We start from the raw sequence: 19,516 nt of genomic DNA, 5'->3' as shown, positions 1-19,516 counted from the left end.
AGACACTACTGTACAATATCAGCTTGCCTGCAGAGAGTCCAAACCGAAACAGTGAAAATCAGACGCTAGATGCATTCTACAGATAAATATGCTGTATTTTTGTATGTTTTGGGCAGGTAATGTTCACTTTCATTAATGAACTTCGTTTTCTGCTTTACAGAAGGCAATGGTCAGATGTATACAGAACTTGTCATTGATTGTACTGTATATGTCTGACCTTTGTCTTCTGTAAAATGGAAAAGAAAGTTCATTCATGAAACCTCATACAATAATCATTTCCTTTGATGCCTTATTATCTCAGCCTTACGCAGGTAATTGAATTATTAAATACCTCTTTCCCATGTGTGTAGAGGGGCAATGTGTGGAAAGCAGTATCTACTAGTGTTGCTCGATTCAGAAAAAAAATTTTGATTCGATTTGATTCAGCCTATTGAATTGGTTTTTCGATTCGATTCGATTTTCCTGCCCAATTGGGTGGGTTTTTTTTTTTTGTTTGTTTGTTTTCAAACATCCTGGTGGGTTTATTTTATAGCTTCTTCACCCCCTTTGCCTTCTCCTAACCACACTGGCACTGTGGTATAAACAAAATAAACAAACAAAAAGGACTTTTCCTCTCTCTGTTAAATCCTAATTCACATTTGCGGTCTAACACCAGCTCTGGCAGGATACACGTTTCAAATCTGACATATTGTAATCACAAAACAGAAAATAAAATTAGTTTTTCTACCTTTTGTTGTCTGGTCATTATTCAAATCTTGTTGGTCCCAGGCTCTGGTTGTCTTCTGATAACTTGCTTGCTAGGGTCTCCTTCTTTCTCCGTGCTAACCATCCATCTGCCATCTCTGTCCTCCCCTTCCGTTTCCCTTCCCTCCCCAGGAGGTCTGGCATCTTTCCTTTTTTTTGTCTCCCTCCACAGATCCACCTTTTCTTAACTACCCTTTCATCCAGCATCTCTCCCTCCTTCCCCATCACCCCAGGGTCCACCATCTCTCCCTTTCTTTTCCCAACTACCCTCCTATCCAGTATCTCTATCCCCTCCTTCCACACCATTCCTTGTGTCCAACTTCTCTCCCTTTCTGTTCCTTCCCTCCCTAAATCCCATGGTCCATCATCTCTCTCCCTCTCCTCTATTTTCAGACCCATTATTTCTTCCCCCCCAAAGTCCGGCATATGCACATCTCTTTGAACCCTCCTTCCCTCTGTGTACTTCTACAACAGGGCCCCCCTCCCCTGAAGGTCTGTTCTCCCTGAAGGCCTGTCCCCCTCTTGAAGGCCTGCCTGTCCCCCCTGAAGGCCTATGCCACCATCCCTGGCCTGTCCCCCCCTTGAAGGCTTGTCCCCCCCCTTGAAGGCTTGTCCCCCCGAAGGCCTGTGCCACCATCCCTGGTCTGTCCCCCCTTTGAAAGCCTGTCCCTCCCTTCAAGGTCTGCACCTCCCCTTGAAGGCCTGTTCCTCTCCTTGAAGGCCTGTTCCCCCCCTTGAAGGCCTGTTCCCCCCAGGAAGGCCTCCGTGTTCCCCCGTCCTCCCCGCACCGTTTACCTTATAGCTTCAGCCTGCAGCGAATATCGCGGTTACAGCGTCTTTGCAAAGTGCTTTAAGCTGTTTCCTTTGCTGCGGTCCCACCCCTCCTCTGACGTCAGAGGCAGGATTGCGGCGGAGGAAACAGCTTAAAGCACTTTGCAAAGACGCTATAACCGCGATCTTCGCTGCAGGCTGAAACTATAAGGTAAACGGTGTGGGGAGGCCAAGGGGAACACGGAGGCCTTCCCGGGGGGGGGGGGGGAGGATGCGCAGTCCTTCGGGGAGGCCAGGGGGGAAGCGGGAGGCCAAGGGGGAAGCCGACAGCAGCACTTCTTGACTGACCCTCCCTCCTGCTCTCTTAAGCAGATGCGACAGCGGCCGGCCAGCAAGATTAGTGCTGCCTCTCCTGCTTGAGGAGGGAGGGTCCGAATCAGGAAGCCGATTTATTTTTGTTTGTTTGTTTTGAATCGATTCGAATCGATTCACCCAAAATGAATCGGTGAACCGATTCGAATTGTGAATCAGGCAGCACTAGCACATACTAGACGGACCCCCAACCAGGCAGGAAGGGCTGTACAGCCTCCTTCTAACCAGGAGCAAGTTACCTATTCTCTCAAACCCACAGTGGAGCAAACACTAGGTGGCTGTTTCAAGTTTATTTAAAATATTTGATTTGATCGTAAAATCCAAATCCAATGCAATTTACACTTAGTTATAAGATGTGAGCTTTGTCTGATAACAATTAGGATGCAGATTGTTTCCCATGGGTCGCTAAATGCAGCATCTAGATTATGTCTAGTACGTCTTCACTTTAAAGGCAGTACTTTTTTCACTAACATTGCATGAAGTTAGTACTGTTTTCAGAGTTCCAATATACTCCTTCTTACATCGCGAAACTGGATTTTTCGTAGGAGAGTTCCTTTCTTCTTCCAGAATTTACAGTTCTCATCCAGCCATTCCCTGACCTTTTGCTCTTCATTCTGAAGGGGTCTTGACTTCTTCCAATAATTCTTTAGTCTTTCTTGTGAGGGGGGAAATGCTATGATGTCAGGTCAGGGGGCTTTGAACATTTTTCAGGATGCTTGCAACTTTGCATCCTCCTCCGATTTCTGATTCTTTCTTGGAGTCTCTATGTATTGAGCTTCTTAACGTTACGTTCTTGCGAGACCCCCTTTAAGTGTTACTGGTCCTCAGGGCAGTTCTTTTAGTTCTTCAGGAACTAAGGGAAGTTATTCCACTTACTTCATAGTGCCCAAGACGGGGGAATTGGTCAGACTGCTGAATTAGTTTCTCAGAGTTAAACATTTCTGAAGAAAAACTATGAGAATATATACATTTTCACTATGGACACCGAATCAGCACTAGCTTCATTTGCCTCTCTTTGAGCAGCGCTATCAGTTTTGGCAGATGCCATTTCGCCTAGCCAAGGCTTCACGAACATTTTAGAAAATGAGGGCAGTAGTGCCGTTTTGGCACAAACAGGAGATTCAGCTACTTTTTTTCTTAGCCGACTGCTTGATTCGGACGTCTTCTAGCCAGGTCAATTTGACAGACACAGAAAGGGTGATTTCTTTTCTTCAATTTTTTGGAAGTGAATCTTCAAATTTACAAAGCACTCTTTTCTCCTGTACTAATTATTGGAATATTGGGGAGATGTTGTTATTCATATAGGAGAGAAATGTGTTTCTTCCCAGAGTCTAGGGCGGTGCCTTCTTCTTCAGTCACCAAGAACAAGAGTATGGGATTCTATACAGGTTCTAGGATCCATGGTGCTGACTCCATTGGGAAGTTCGGCTCACTTTCACATCAGAACGCTATAGCAGTCGCTTTTGTTCTGGTGGTTCCCGGTATCTCAAGGCTCCAATTGTATTATTTAGTAGGCTCCTCAAGCATCGCTCAGTATAATTTGGTGGCTCAGCGAGATTAATCTTTTCAAAGGCATGCCTTGGTCATTGCTGAACTAGCTCATAGTCACCAAACATCCCAGGCTGTCGGGTTGGGGGGCTCAGTGCCTTCAATCCCCAGCGCAAGGAGTCCTGTCTTAAGAGGCGACTCAGTACTTGTTCATTCTAGTACTCTGAAGCATGGTCAAGGAGTTTCAGACCATTCTTCCAGAATGACGATAAAGGTCTTTTAGGTCAGTATTATGATGGTGGTATTTCTCTATAGCCAGTTGGCGAGTAAAGTTATGGTTGTACTTCAATGGGTGTAATCCCATCTTCCTCTTCTGTTGGCAGATCATTTTACAGGACAGGAAAAGAGTTTAGATAGACTTTCTCACCACAAAATCTTCTATATCCTGGAAATTGAGACCTATTCGTGCATGCATTCCACTCTCTGTATAAAGGTGAGATCTCCTAGCATTGTCTTGAAATTCAAAGCTTCCCAGCTTCTTCAGCAGACACAGGGAGTGGCAGTTAGAGGAGGTATGAGCGTTGCTTCTTTCTTGCCTCTGATTTCTCTTTTTTAAGTGTTTTGCCCTGGTCGATGGTTGGATGCATTTGCCATCTCAAGCTCGCTTTCAGGGCTCAATGATCAGAGAATCTCCGGATTAGCCACACCATCCATGCTATGTGGATCTGATGAGTCTTTCGACGGGCGAACTGTTGAGATTCTCGGTATCTCCAGATTTACTCTCCAAGGGTCCGATCAACATGGATATGCATCCCACTTTGGTATTATGACCTAGCTTTTGAAAAGTCATGGCTGACGTGTATGTGTTATGCAAAGCAGGTTATTTCTTCTCTTCTCCAGGTGAAACAGACGTTTTCACCTGTGACTTACGTTATTGTTTGGAGACTTTTCCATTCTTGGGTACTTCTCAACATTTGGCACCCTTCCAGACTTCTATGTTTTATATTCTTTCTTTTTTAACACAAGTGTATTGCCAAAGGCTTAGGTTTCATTCCCTTCACCTTCAAGTGGCAATCTTAACTTGGTTCATGGGCTAGGTATCTCGCTCTTCGCTTACTGCTCAGCTTCATGTAGTTCAGTTCCTAAAAGTAGTACGGTATATTCATACACCTCTTAAGAAGCCCTATCCGGAGTACAGTCTTAAGGTATTTCTTTGCAGTTTACAGAAGGCTCCGTTTGAACCTTTCTCTAATGAGGCTCTAAAGGATGTCAGGTTGAAGACAGTGTTTCTTGGGGACATGCCTTCAGCTTGGCGGTTGTCTGAGTTGCAGGCCTTGACCGGCAGGGATTCTTTTTTGTGAATTACGAATTCTGGGGTGTTAGTTCAGACAGTACCAAAGTTTCTTTCTAAGATGATGTCATCCTTTCTTCTATGCCGTTCTCACTTTTACTTCCTTCCTCCTGGGAGGAGGAATGAGGAGGTGAGATTTTCTTCTTTGCATTTCTTAAAAGTGCATACAATGCTTATACACTATATGTAGGTTTCTAACGACTTTAGTCATTTGGATCACCTCTTTGTATTCTTCAAAGGACGCAACAACATATGGCTGCTTCCAAAGCCTCTATCGCTCGAGGGGGCCAGGAGGACATTCTTTTCACTTACTTGATGGCAGGGAAGTGATGGGCGAAAGAATTTCATGACCATTCAGCCAGAGCGATGGCTACTTCTTGGACTCAGTCCAGAGGTTTATTCCTTGGAGGAGATTTGTCATGTGGCTACTTGGTCTTCCACCAGTACTTTATCTATGCATGACCAGTTAGATGTGGTGGCGCATTCGGAGGCTGATTTTAGTACTTTGGCATTTGCTTCCCACCCAGATTGAGGATTGCTTTGCTACATCCCACTGGTCTCTGGATTCATCTGCTGCTGTTGCTAAGAAAGGAAAAATTATGTTCTTACCTGTTAATTTTCTTTCCTTTAGACGCAGCAGATGAATCCAGAGTCACGTCCTTTTCTAGTTGTTGGCTCTTGGTTTGCTTCATGAATTTTAGAGGTTTTATTATAGTTGGTAGTGGTATTCTGTTATTACCTTTGAAATTTATTATGGGAAAGAAGTTTTTTACATGCTAAGCATATTTCTGGTTCTGGATGCTTGGGCAAGGAGCAATACTGAAGATACAGGAGGTGTGCCAGCCAATAGGACCACCTATTAATCAGTTTCTCTATCTCTACCTGCTGGTAGATGTGTGCTGTCCCATTGGTCTCTGGATTCATCTGCTGCATCTAAAGGAAAGAAAATTAACAGGTAAGAACATAATTTTTCCTTATTTCAGTTTGGATTTCTAGTATTGTGGGATGAAGTCATGAGGTTTTGAGTGATACTTTAAGCAAAGTTAATTTTCTTGTCGTTAAAATATTGCTACAATGATTATGGTTTTTCTGTGGATTTTTACATTTAAACTTGGAAAGATTTTTAATTCCTTGCAAAAGTGTGTATTTTTCTTGTTCATTTATTAAAAAAAAAAATTGGTTTTCCCTTTTGAAGCTTATAGGGAAGAGTCAGAATTTACATTTAATTTAAAGTTTGCTTTGCACCAAAGACAGTCATGCATGCAGAACATTTTGAATTTTCTGGCAGGAAAGGGGATATCAGTAGTGACATCAGAAAAGTCAGTTTCCTTGGAGAGGAGTGTGCGTTCAGTTGGGAGGGAGCTGCAAAGTTGTTAGGATGTGTGTGCTGTGTGTGGGCGAGTTGGTGAAAAAATTATAAGAAAATTTAAGCAAAGAGAAATGGAAGCAGTTTGGAGTTGGAAAGGAAAATGATTTAAAGGGTTTCTGAGTTTTGTGACTTTATGGTTTAGAATTAGGTGAGAAAGTTAGGAGGCCTCTGCCTGCTTATAAACTTTAATCAAAATATTTGAGTGAAGTGCTGTGAATTAGAGTATGCAAGAGGGTTGTTGCCCCTTCTAAGATATTTGTTTTGATGGCTGTGTGTAACAGCCAAAGACAACTCTATTACATTTTATTTAAGGAAACTTACTGATAAAAGTGGCCATTGCACTTATAAAAGCACTGGACAATGTGTACAATATGGTTGAGACCTATCGTATATACTAGAATATAAACACAGATTTTTGGGCCAAAGAAATGGCCTAAAATGGTGGGCTTGGTTTATATTCGAGCTTTCTGGTCTGCACCCCCCTCCACTCCTTCACGGACCTGTTGCAGGCCTCTTGTGGGCCTGCCTGAAACCCTGGTGGTCCTGCAGTGAGCCAGGACAGGAGCAATCGTTCCCTTGTCCTGTCCCAGCTGAATCTAAACCACCCTGCCTCCCTGATCTCTGTAGACCTTACCTTTAAAGCCCTGGTGGTATAGCAGTGAAGCGGGGCAGGAGCAATCTTCCTACACATCTGCCCCATGAGAGCCATGATCAAAAATGCCTGCCATTTTTGAGTTTCAATTGCAATCAGCCCAGTTTATAAAGGCTGCAAATCCCTATTTTGAGGCCTTAACCTGGGACTTGCTCCATGTAACACTGGAAACTAGAGATAATGGAACTTTTCAAATGTTGGAGATAAAGACTGTATCCACTGCCAGAAATTTTGTATTGAAGTACAGTTCCAGAACATATGGCCCAATGTAGCTAAACCCCATGGGGCTCATAATCGAAAGAGAAAAACATCCAAAAACACTTCATGCTAGTACAGGCCCAGGAAGAGAAGCAGGCAGCATAGGCCAACATCTCATGGCTCTAGACCCAAAAAGAGTTAAGGACCACAACTTTAAAGAAAGTCCTAAGGGAAGGTACTGTAAAAGGCACTTGATTATTCTGCTTATGGATGACCGTGATGCTATTTATTTAATTTAAAAGTTTATATACCGTATATTACCTATACGGTTTACATATTCACAATCATAAATGTTAGACAAACAAACATTTTACATAGTTACAAAAACTATACCACAAAATGTGATCATTAATTAGGTACTACATTAGCAGGTACTTATATTATATAAGATCTTAGTTCAAAAAGGCACCTACAAACAATTGTGTCTTCAATATTTTCTTAAAACCCAATCTGAAAGTACAAAATCACAGGACACCTGGCAGAGCATTCCAAAGTTTCACACCATCCACCGATAACATAACTGCACCAGTCCTGGAATGAGAGATTACCATCCTCCTACCCAATCATACTTTCATGTTGTTTTCCGACCTCAAACACCTCCTTGGCCGATAGATTTTTAAAAATCCTTTCAAAACAGCATGAGATACATGATACAAAATCGGATGTATTATTGACAAGACTTTAAAATGCACTCTTTAGGAGTTTTATACTTGTTTACTGAATGTTTCATTTGTAAACCGGTAAATAATTTTTAGATGAGCAGTCTTTTTAAAAATAAATATCAGATTTGTCTATGGAATTTGCTACCCAGTTTTTCTCATATAGTGAAAGCTATACAAACAGTCTTTCTAGTTTAAAATATTATGTGTACTAGTGCAGTGTTCTTCAACCGCCGGTCCGCGGACCGCTTTCACTCCGCAGAAAATTCCTGCCGGTCCGCATAGAGCCGGTGAGATCGACGCACTGAAATTTCCTGCTATTCTGTGCAGGGCCGTCGAGATCATGGGGAGCCTCCAACAGTGGCTTTCTCCCCTCCCAGCAGCTCTCGTACTTGCCAGCGCAGTGGTTCACTTCAGCAGCCTTGGGGCTTTTGCTGAGTCGTGGCCCACCTCTGATGATGCAACTTCCTCTTTACTCAGAGGCGGCGTGACCCATCAAAGGACTCAAGGCTGCCTTAGTGAATCGCTGCTGCAGACAAGTACTGAGAGCTGCTGGGAGGGGAGCGGAGGGAAGGGGAGAAAGCCACTGCTGGTGGCTGGGAAGCTGCTGGATAAAGAGAGAGCTGCTATTGGACCTGGAGGGAGGGAGAAGGAGATATGCTGCCGGGAGGGGGAAAGGGAAGAGAAGAGAGTTACTGTAAGATAGGGGGAGGAGGGAAGGGAGAAGGAAAAAAGGAAGGAAACAGCTTTCAGGGAGATTAGAGGAGGGGAAGGGGTCGGTGTGGAATGGAGAGATCAGATGAGGGAAAGGGGAGGGCAGAGGAATGAGAAAGTAGAGCGAGACTGATGCTGGGAAGGGGGTCAGCAGAGAAATAAGGAGAGGACAAAGATGCTAGATCTGGTGTAGGAGAGATAAAAATGAAGGCAGCAGAATGAATCATTTAAAAAGGGGAGAGGGGCATAGAAAGAAGGCAGATACCATGTGGAAGGGGGAGAGGGCAGATGCTGGATTGAAGAGACAGAGAGGGCAGAAGATGGAAGGAAGAGAGTGAAAAGAAGATGAAAGCAGAAACCATAGACAACAAAAAGTAGAAAAAAATAATTTTATTTCTATTTTGTGATTAGAATATATCATATTTGAAATATATATCCTGCTAGAGCTGGTGTTAGACATCACTGGGGACTGCAAAGCCCATGTTGTGCTTCTTTAGCTTCCAGCTAGCTTAGGGCTCTCTGACCAGGGGGCAGTTGCCCTAGTTGCACTCCCCTAACACTATATCTGTCATGTATAATTTAATTATTAAATACCTCTTTCCCATGTGTGTAGAGGGGCAATGTGTGGAAAGCAGTATCTACTAGTGTTGCCCGATTCAGGAAAAAAAATTTTGATTCGATTTGATTCAGCCCATAAAAATTTTATTCACAACTTTAAATTTCAGCCTCCAGACCATCATCACCTGGCCTCCTGGTATAGGAAAGCCTAGTCATCCAGCCCAGAGGCAGCTGAAGTCATCTTGGGGGTGGGTTAGGGACCCATAGAGAGGAGGACCCATGCCCATAAGACCCTGTAATCACTGCATTGATACTGAAACATGTGCACTGCCCTATACACCCCCAAAACCTTTTTTTACTGGCATATAAGTGGCTCCTGCAGCTATACGGGCTATTGGGGTGGTAGATAAGTGGGTCTAGGGGATTGTGGAGGTGGTTTGGGGGGCTCCCCGTCACCTATAAGGGAGCTGTAGGGAGGAGAAGACATGGCACCTTTTTTGTGAAGTTCAAAGCAGTGCCCTGTAAGGTACCCCATTATTTAGGTGGCATATCTAGGTGTGCAGTGCATCACTTTGCAGACCCCTCCCACGTCCAACTGGGCTTGTTCTAGGCATTTTGGTCTTGGACGGAATGTTGGACGGAAATGTGGTATAAAGATAGACGATCAGAACGGCAGGACGTATAATTAGACGATTTTCAAAAGTAAAAAAAAGTTGGACGTATTTTTCGAAAATGTGACTTAGGCTCTTTTTAACTTTGGACGACTTGCGATATGGACGTAAACGGACCTAGACGTCCCTTTCAATTATGCCCTTCCACCTGATTTAATCAAAGTGTCAAGCTCCGGAAGGAGTATTTGCTTGCTCCTGAGGTCGAATTGCCATTTGAATATTTTTAATATGGTGTGTTGTACTACAGCTACTTATCATTTCTGTAATGCTACTAGACTTGTGCAACTAACATGTTAGAGAGAGTCCCTGCTTGACAGAGCTTACAATGTAATCAAAACAGGGGGAAAACTCCATTGTTTGGGAATATGGAGTTTGTGATACAGAACTGGAGGTGTGGAATTAATATTGAGATTCTATCCAAAATTCTTTAGAATCCAGGCTCTGCTACCATGCAGAAGAATTTATTGAATAATGTTATCAATTATAATGGTAGTTTTACCTAGTAGCTGAAATTAGCTTGAGGGGGAGGGCTTCTTTATGCATAGAAGGCCATGATGTGTTATTTTGCCAATTTTAATACATGCAAAATATCTGTACCATTAAAAATTAAATTTAAAAAACCTCCCAGCAGACCTGTAAAACCCGATGCAAAATAGCTAAGCAAATGTTAGTGAATCGCTTGGCTATTTTGCATGGGGTTTTACAAATTTGCATGGCCGGATCGGAAAATGGGCGAGCAAGGGGAAAAACACTTGGGCCGTTTTCTGAATCGGGTCGGTTAGTAGTGATTTAGCGACGATCGCTGACTTTAGTGAATCGGGGCCTATATAAATTTAAATGAATATTTGCAGAATATGACTTGGGTACCATGCTAGCACTTAACCACATATCTGTGCACTTAAATTGCTTAAATGTTAGAATTCTAAATATTTATACACAAATATGAGTACATTTGTTGTAGAATTGCATTATTCAAGGGGATGGCTCAAAAAGAAATTAGAAGATTTCAGATAATCCAGAATGCCTCTATCAAATTAATTATGGGAGCAAAGAAGTTTGACCATGTAACTCCTTTACTTCAAAATGCGTATTGGCTTCCGGTCTCCCATCGTATTCTATACAAATTATCTTTACTTACATTTAAATCTCTATTATATAAAACTCCAGCTTTTATTTATAAAGCATTGATACCTTATAATTCTCCCAAATTTCTGAGATCAAACGTCCAACTCTTGTTGGTCGTCCCCTCTCTTAAAATTATCAATACTCGTAGGCAATTTATTTTTACTGTTTCGGCCCCTCAGACTTGGAATTCACTCCCGCTATATTTAAGAGAGGAGAAGAATTTGGAAAAATTTAAGAGCCAACTTAAGAGCATTCTTTTTAAAGATGCTTGCAATACTTAATTGAAATGTTAATTTGCTCTTTCGTTTATTGCTCTTTTGTTTACTTTTCTCTTACCTATTTATTTGTCTTTCCATTCCTGTTGTGTTTAACCTTTAATTGTTGACTCTTTCCTTTCCAAGATTGTATTTCTATCCTACCTTCCCTATTGTATTCATGTCTTAACTTAATTAGTTGTTTGTTTGTTTTTTGTAACTTATCCCCTTGTTAATTATGTAGGTCTATTTTATGTATATTTTAGATAATGTATTTTACCAATTTGTAAATCGCTTAGAATTTGGAATAGGCGATTAATCAAATAATAAATAAACTTGAAACTTGAATTGCCCCATGTATGGGCTATGATATTTCTTAAATCAAAAAAGTAAAAAACCCACCAATACCCAAATTGATACTGGAAGAATTTTATTAATAGGGGAACAGGCCTCAGATCATGGAGCTGCACCCATTTCGGGTTTTCTCAAAGAGACAAACCAGATTGATCTCTTGCTCCTGGCCATATTACTGGCTTGAACCTGTCCTACTTACCTTTTTAAACTACAATACTTCAATTCATTCATTTAATTTATTCTTTTTTTTTTTAATTTTAAACTTGAAATTCATTTAATGTAGCTCTTCAAATTCATACTAGATTCACTAATTAATCACCTAACAATTCATTTTGGAACACAGAACTGACAGAAAAAGTACACTGGTGCTTTAAAGTGCTGTGTTGAGAAGTGCATTTGTGCTGTAAACTTGTAGCTTCTTTAATTCATTTCTGCTTGAGTCTATAACTTCTGCTGTATAAAACCAAGGCCGTTGCTGTATCTTTTAAACATCTGACGCGGCCTGTGTTTCGCGGGGTATAATACCTCCCCGCTGCGTCAGGGAAAATATCTCTAGCAACGCTTCTTTTTGGCTGCAAACATACTCCTGCCGGTTCTGAGCAAAAATAAATTAAATGAATGAATTAAAGTATTGTAGTTTAAAAAGGTAGGTAGGACATGCCAGTGATGTGAGCAGGAGGAAGAGAACAATCTGGTTTGTCTCTTTGAAAAAACCCGAAATGTGTGCAGCTCCATGATCTGAGACCTGTTTCCCCTATTAATAAAATCCTTCCAGTATAATTTTGGGTATTGTGGGTTTTTTTACTTTTTTGATTTAATTAATAGGCAACTACCTGGGTTTTTCCTGTTTAGTGTTTTATGATATTTCTTAACATTATGATGGCTTATAACCATCTTCCATATTATTCAAAGAACCCTGCTGGGTTGACTGTTCTATTCTTGGTTTTTGACACTTTATGATTTGCTACTGTTTTGTTTCAATAGATTTGTAAACTTTTCTTCCTTGGTGTGAACAATTCAAGAACAAATGTAAAAACCTAATTGACCAGTAGAGCTGTCTACCAGTGTATTAGACCAGTTCAGTTTTTGTATCTCTTCTCTTGTTTCTATTTTTACTGTTTCTCATGGTTCTTATTTGTATCTGCTTGCTGGTTGTATGATCTCTGTTGCAATTGCCAATAAACATATTTCAAAAAAGAAAAAAAATCTGTTTTTAAAGTTGAGCAGTTTTTTTGAGCCTGCAATAGAACATGTCTATTTCACCCAGGCTAGACTTGGTACTAGGGTTATATGTGCTTCCTGATGGTGTTTTGGTCATCCTTATGCCTAAAACAGTATATACATTACAATTAAAACTACTTTTGTGTATTTTGAATATTGAACATGTTTAATTTTGTAATTATTAAAATACCCATTCTGTCTCTTTATCTTTTAGCTGCAGTCGCCTTCGACAAATTCAAACCATCCTGATGAAGAGCAGTAAATCTAGACCAGATGGAATCCTGTGTATTCTAGGTTAGTTTTTCTGTGTATGAGTTTTTAAAGATTATATTTTAATTGAAGGGTTATACAATTACAGTTTGAAACTGAGGAGGTCTTTATTTTAGAAATATTTTATTGAAATACTGCTATGCAGATAACAGAAAATGTACAAATCCGATCAAGTAACACACCATCTAGTATGCCATATATAAAGATACATGACCACATATCTGTGTCCAAAATGCCATAATGTTGGAACAGAACCAAAACATGTGGCCTAGAGTTGCGATGTTTTGTTTACACTTTTAAATAAGCATCATTTGGGTGCATTGTAATTCTATGTGCTGCATTTCCCAAAACAATATGCAATCCGTTATCAAACATACTCTTGAAATGCATAATTTTTAGTGTAAATCATTTTTTATTGATGAGAAGGAATGCAACTATTGGTAACAAGCAACAATTGAACAAAGGAAATGAGCAATAGCTATGAACAAAAAAAATCATCATTATCATCATCAAATATTACATTTACACACACACACAACCTGTTTCACCCCACCCCCTTCCCCAACAACCCCAAACAGTACCAGCAGAAAGGAACTAACCAGTAGCTCAAGGCCCTAGTGCTTGATAGGCCCGGAAATAAAAAGGAACAAATGTGCAACCACTTAATATCCTCCTGCTGTCAACCTAGCAAGCAAACTGCAGGTAACACCCCCCCCCCCCCATCCGACCACCCAGTACCAAACCTAGAAGAATAGAAAAAAGAAAGAAAGAGAAGAAAGAAAAAAAAGAAAGAGAATGAATGCATGAATAAATAAATAAATAAATATTCTAGATATTATATATCCTAGATATTATATATATATATATATATATATATATATATATATATATATATAAAATCTAGGATATATAATATCTAGAATATATATATATATATATCTAGGGGGAAGCAACCAGGTAATCCAGGAACCCCAAGTTTATTCAAGTTTCAAGTTTATTAGGATTTTTTTATATACCGCCTATCAAGGTTATCTAAGCGGTTTTACAATCAGGTACTCAAGCATTTTCCCTATCTGTCCCGGTGGGCTCACAATCTAGCTAACGTACCTGGGGCTACAGAGGACTGAGTGACTTGCCCAGGGTCTCAAGGAGCAGCGCGGGGTTTGAACCCACAACCCCAGGGTGCTGAGGCTATAGATCCAACCACTGTGCCACACACTCCTCTCGCCACCTACCCAGCTCGCCAAGGAGTAGAACCCCAAACAAGGGGAATTTAGATCTTCAAAGTGTTAAGGATTGAAATACGAGCATGGTGAGACAATATTTATTTTTTTTTTAAAATCTTTATTAAGTTTTCAAAGCTAATAAAAAGTGCAAAACAATATACATACATATATTAATAATCATAATAAGCACTTATAATTCATCAGTAACAATACAGAAAAAATAAAAACAACCCTCCCATTCAACATTTTCAATCGGGGAATAAAATCAAAAGAGATACCCCCCCTCCCCTGGATGTGTGTTAAAACAATAGAAAATAAGGGTAAAAGACAACTATAATGAAGCCACAAAAGATGTCAATGGACCCCAAACTAATTTGAATAAGTTATTATGCCCCAGCATATCAGCGCTCATCTTCTCATACTTATAACATAAGCATAAATTCGCCCACCAAAAAGTAAAACTAAGGCGATCCCAATTTTTCCAATTACGAGTAACCATTTGCATGGCTACCTCGGTCATAATAAGGAAAAGCCGACATTTATAGGGTTTAAGATGCAATATCTTCCCACAAATGACATCATCATATGTCAATGGAATCAATGACTCTAGTATGGTATTAATCTGTCCCCATATTGACTTCCAAAAGTTGAGTATCAAAGGACAATAGAACAGCAGGTGATCCAGTGTCCCTATATCGAGATGACAGTGCCAACATCTATTAGATTTTGAACTATCTAACTTTTGTAATTTGACTTGGGTCAAAAACACCTATGCAACAAAAAAAAAAACAAGTTTGTCTCATAGATGCTGACGCCGTACATCTCATCCTCCAAGTCCAAATTTGTGGCCATTGAGATGCAGAAATCTGCTGCTTTATCTCAATGCTCCAAATGTCTCTAAGATTAGTTTTTAGTTTCTTATTCATATAACCAGATATTAATTTATACCACTTGGCAGCCTGATGCCCTAAGAAATCTGTCTGGAAGCATATGATCTGCAAGCTATACTGATTTTTTTTAAATTTTGCCAATCAGGGAACCCCTTCTGAATGGCTTGATTCAACTGAAACCACTTATAAATTTGAGACTTTGAAATACCGAAAGATTGTTGCAGTCGTGAAAAATCAAGCATTTTCCCATTTGATAAAACATCATCTAGCGTATATCTGCCTGCATCCAGTGCTTCCAGAAGATTTTAGACTCACCAATTTAAATCTTGGAGTTTAGCCATAATGATTGACACATGGATTTCTCTACTGGAATATCTGTTAAGTTGTTAATAAATTTCAAGGTTTTCCAGGTGTCAAATAAAGAATTAATATATGGTCCCCAGGTTTGAAGGAAAAACTTAGATTGGCAAAAGGAACCTAGCACCCTACCTTTCTCAAGAATCATAAGGGCGTGTAAGCGATTACGCATGGCCAGTAGGATGGTGGGTGTGCCGAGGTCCACTCCCCCCAAATGATCTTTTTAGTCAAGAGACTATCTTTATGAACAAATAACTGCCCCGATTTGGCTGTCAAACAAAAAGCTTCAAATTTATCAAGAAGAAATCCCACAGGGGATACAGGTATCAAGCGTCCCAACAAATATTCCAAATAGCGGATCACCCATCTCCAAAAAACCTTAACCATCGGGCAACTCCAATAAGCATGGAAAAAAGACTTGGGATCCAAAGTGCATTTTTCACATTGGGGAGAAACTGCCAAACTAGAGAATGACACGGGGAGAAAAATCTGTCCCCGTCACTGCACTGTCCCCGGCCCACCATCTTCTGCACCGCCCCATCACCGCCGTTCCTTTCACCGCCCCGTCACCGCCATCCCTTTCACCGCCCCGTCACCGCCACTGCCATTCCATTCACGCCCCGTCACCGTCCCCGCAGCATCCATATAAGCCTCAGTACTGCGAAATACCATGAAGACAGAAGAGAGTCCTGCCACTATTACTACTGCACTGAGAATCTGTTTCAGTGCCTCTGCTCTGTAGTAAAAAACGAACCTAAATAAATCAATTAACTTGTCCTCCCTTTCAATGATGTGTCCCCCATGTTCACCTATAGCTCGAATCAGGTCAATTGTGCACACTAAAAATGCAGGAGGATCTGGAACGTGAGCGCAGGCAGACAGTGATACAAAAACAGCAGACACCCGACTGACTGCAGTGTTCCGCCATCTCCCTCCCTCCATCTCACCTTAGATGTAGAGTATGCCGGCTTTCTTTTTCGCCCAGCCGTATGTGCGGGTGTTTATTTGTTCAATATTCTCCTCTGATGCAACCGGAAATAGGAAGTTGCAAGAGAGGAGAAGATTGATCAATGCGAGCGCAGCTTGGCGAAAAAGAAAGCCGGCATACTCTACATCAGTGGTTTTCAACCTTTTTACACCTGTGGACTGGCAGAAATAAAAGAATTATTTTGTGGACCGGCAAACTACTAGGACTAAAATTTTAAAACCCTGTTTCTGCCCCATCTTCGCAAGCTCGGTCACCTCAGTAACTATAGAAAAATAGACAAATATAGACAGCAGATATAAATTCTCAAAACTGACACATTTTGATCACTAAATTGAAAATAAAATCATTTTCCTACCTTTGCTGTCTGGTGATTGATTTCATGAGTCTCTGGTTGCGTTTCCTTCTGACTGTGTATCCTTTCTTTCATTTCTTTCTTTCTGCACTCAGGCGCTTTCTATTCCCTCCCTCTTTCCTTCCTATGTCCTTAGTGCCCCCGGTGCCTCCTTCCCATGTCTTTAGTGCCCCCGGTGCCTCCTTCCCATGTCCTTAGTGCCCCTTCCTGTCTTTAGTGTCCCCAGTGCCTCCTTCCCATGTCTTTAGTGCCCCAGTGCTTCCTTCCCATGTCCTTAGTGCCCCTTCCTGTCTTTAGTGCCCCCAGTGCTTCTTTCCCATGTCTTTAGTGCCCCCAGTGCCTCCTTCCCATGGCCTTAGTGCCCCTTCCTGTCTTTAGTGTCCCCAGTGCCTCCTTCCCATGTCTTTAGTGCTCCCAGTGCCTCCTTCCCATGTCCTTAGTGCCCCTTCCTGTCTTTAGTGCCCCCAGTGCCTCCTTCCCATGTCTTTAGTGCCCCCGGTGCCTCCTTCCCATGTCCTTAGTGCCCCTTCCTGTCTTTAGTGTCCCCAGTGTCTCCTTCCCATGTCTTTAGTGCCCCCGGTGCCTCCTTCCCATGTCCTTAGTGCCCCTTCCTGTCTTTAGTGTCCCCAGTGCCTCCTTCCCATGTCTTTAGTGCCCCAGTGCTTCCTTCCCATGTCCTTAGTGCCCCTTCCTGTCTTTAGTGCCCCCAGTGCCTCTTTCCCATGTATTTAGTGCCCCCAATGCCTCCTTCCCATGTCTTTAGTGCCCCAGTGCTTCCTTTCCATGTCCTTAGTGCCCCTTCCTATCTTTAGTGCCCCCAGTGCCTCCTTCCCATGTCCTTAAGTGCTCCTTCCTGTCTTTAGTGCCCCCAGTGCCTCCTTCCCATGTCTATAGTGCCCCCCAGTGCCTCTTTCCCATGTCCTTAAGTGCCCCTTCCTGTCTTTAGTCCCCCAGTGCCTCCTTCCCATGTCTTTAGTGCCCCTAGTGCCTCCTTCCTATGTCCCTCTCACTGCCTTCCACACTTTGTCCCACCCCCACCCCCGAAGCTTGCCTGCCTGCCTGTGCCTGTCTACCTTTCTCCCTCCCTAGCCAAAGCCAGCCTGCTGCCTCCCTGCCGCTCAAAAAAAAAAAAAAGCCTCCGTCCTTTTCCCCTTCTCTTACTGCCATGCTGCAGCTGCTAAAGCCGGAAGTCTTCTTTCCGACTCAATTCGGAAGTCGGAGAGGACGTTCTGGGCCAGCCAGACAGCGATTGGCTGGCCCAGAATGTCCTCTCCGACGTCAGAATTGACGTCGGATAGACTTCCTGTCAGCTTTAGTAGCACAGCATGGCGGTAGGAGCAGGAGAAAAGGAGAGGCTTTTTTTTTTTTCTTCACGCGGACCGGCAGAAATTTAACCGGCGGTGCTCTTCCAATTCAAAGGTGAGGTGGAGGGAGGGAGATGGCGGGGACTGCGCGATCTTGATTGCCTCACTGCAGGGACAAGTCCATTCACCGCTCCACGGGGCGGTGAATGGCCTTGTCCCCGTCCCGCAGAGGCCACTATTTTTTCTTCCCCATTTTGGCGGGTTACCCGTGGCTAAATGCGGCTAGCCGCGGGTAACCCGCCACCGTGTCATTCTCTATGCCAAACCCACCCTAAATAATTGAACTCGTGTAAAATAAGCCCTGGCAATAACTCAAAACTGACACTCCCGTAATTCAGTGGAGCTTACTTTGTATTGTATTGTTTTTAGTGGCAGTTACTTCAGCATGCAGAGTCGATGAGCTCCAGGCCCCAGTAGCTGATCCACCTTACACTAAGTTTCATCACAAGAAATAGTTCTGTATATACACCTCAAGTTTCTTCTTAAGGTGGTGTTAGAATTCCATCTTGTACAGCCAGAATTTGGATTGATTTTGCATTGCCTGCATCGCTTTTATCTGTGAAGAACATTTTTTTTTTGTAAATCTTTATTCATTTTCAATTCTTACATCAAGTGAATATACTTAATAAAAAACAATTTTCACATAACACTTGAATTACAATCAAATATTCTTGTAAGATAAAATAAATACCCCCCTTTTTATCAATACTCCTATTTCCATGTGATATACATTACCCTCCCTAGCCCCAAATATAATCTATCCATGTGCTAAGATATCTGATCATTGGAGTAACTAGTCAACGATCCCCATATTTTTTTTAAATTATGAATATTCCCTTGTAACTCTATCATCTTTTCCATCTTATATATGTGGCACACTGAATTCCACCAAAATGTATAATTTAATTTAGTATAATCTTTCCAATTTTGAGTAATTTGTTGCATGGCGATCCCTGTCAATATTAATAATAACTTATTATTATTTGCAGAAATCAGACTCTGAGTTCTCATTGCTGTACCAAATAATATAGTAAATATATTGAAAATACGTTTTGTCAAATTCAGTTATGAGCAGGGATTCATCCAGACCAAAAGTACATAGATAAAGCTGACAAACTAAAAATCAAAAAGATGAAAAAAGATGAAAAGGAGAAAAATAAACCTCAATTGAGGGTCGTTGGGACTACACAAGTACCCAACCATCCACTCATCATCACGGGTTTATAAAAAACTCCAAAACATGTATAAATAGTCAATTCTCACATCTTTCATTCACACGAAATCTTCTTTTTGTTATTTTTCACAGTCTTTTTTTATATATATAATTTCAGTTTAAATGTCAAGCAATAAAAAAGGCCCGAATCCCAAGCTTAACCACATTAATTGGCGAGGACTACAGCTGAATGTAATCAGTATAAGCAGTTTTTAGAGATATGCAGCATGTATCTGAAATCGTGAAAAAATACACTCATCTGAAATCGAGGGTTTTCACCAAGAGGCTTCCAACT

At 41.5% G+C, this 19,516-nt stretch overlaps 1 protein-coding gene across 2 annotated transcripts in view; it reads left to right on the top strand.

The window, feature by feature from the left end:
* C1H20orf194 (chromosome 1 C20orf194 homolog) overlaps positions 1–19,516 on the top strand; it is a 308,395-nt gene that overhangs the window by 26,412 nt on the left and 262,467 nt on the right. For both annotated transcript variants that reach the window (XM_033953173.1, XM_033953162.1), the window contains exon 2: positions 12,776–12,855. In XM_033953173.1, the coding sequence (XP_033809064.1) occupies positions 12,776–12,855 (80 nt within the window). The remainder of the gene's footprint in view (positions 1–12,775; positions 12,856–19,516) is intronic.

This window comes from Geotrypetes seraphini, chromosome 1 (genome assembly GCF_902459505.1).
Source record: "Geotrypetes seraphini chromosome 1, aGeoSer1.1, whole genome shotgun sequence".
In the NCBI taxonomy this organism is placed as follows: Eukaryota; Metazoa; Chordata; class Amphibia; order Gymnophiona; family Dermophiidae; genus Geotrypetes; species Geotrypetes seraphini.
This window is presented reverse-complemented; position numbering and strand designations above follow the sequence as displayed.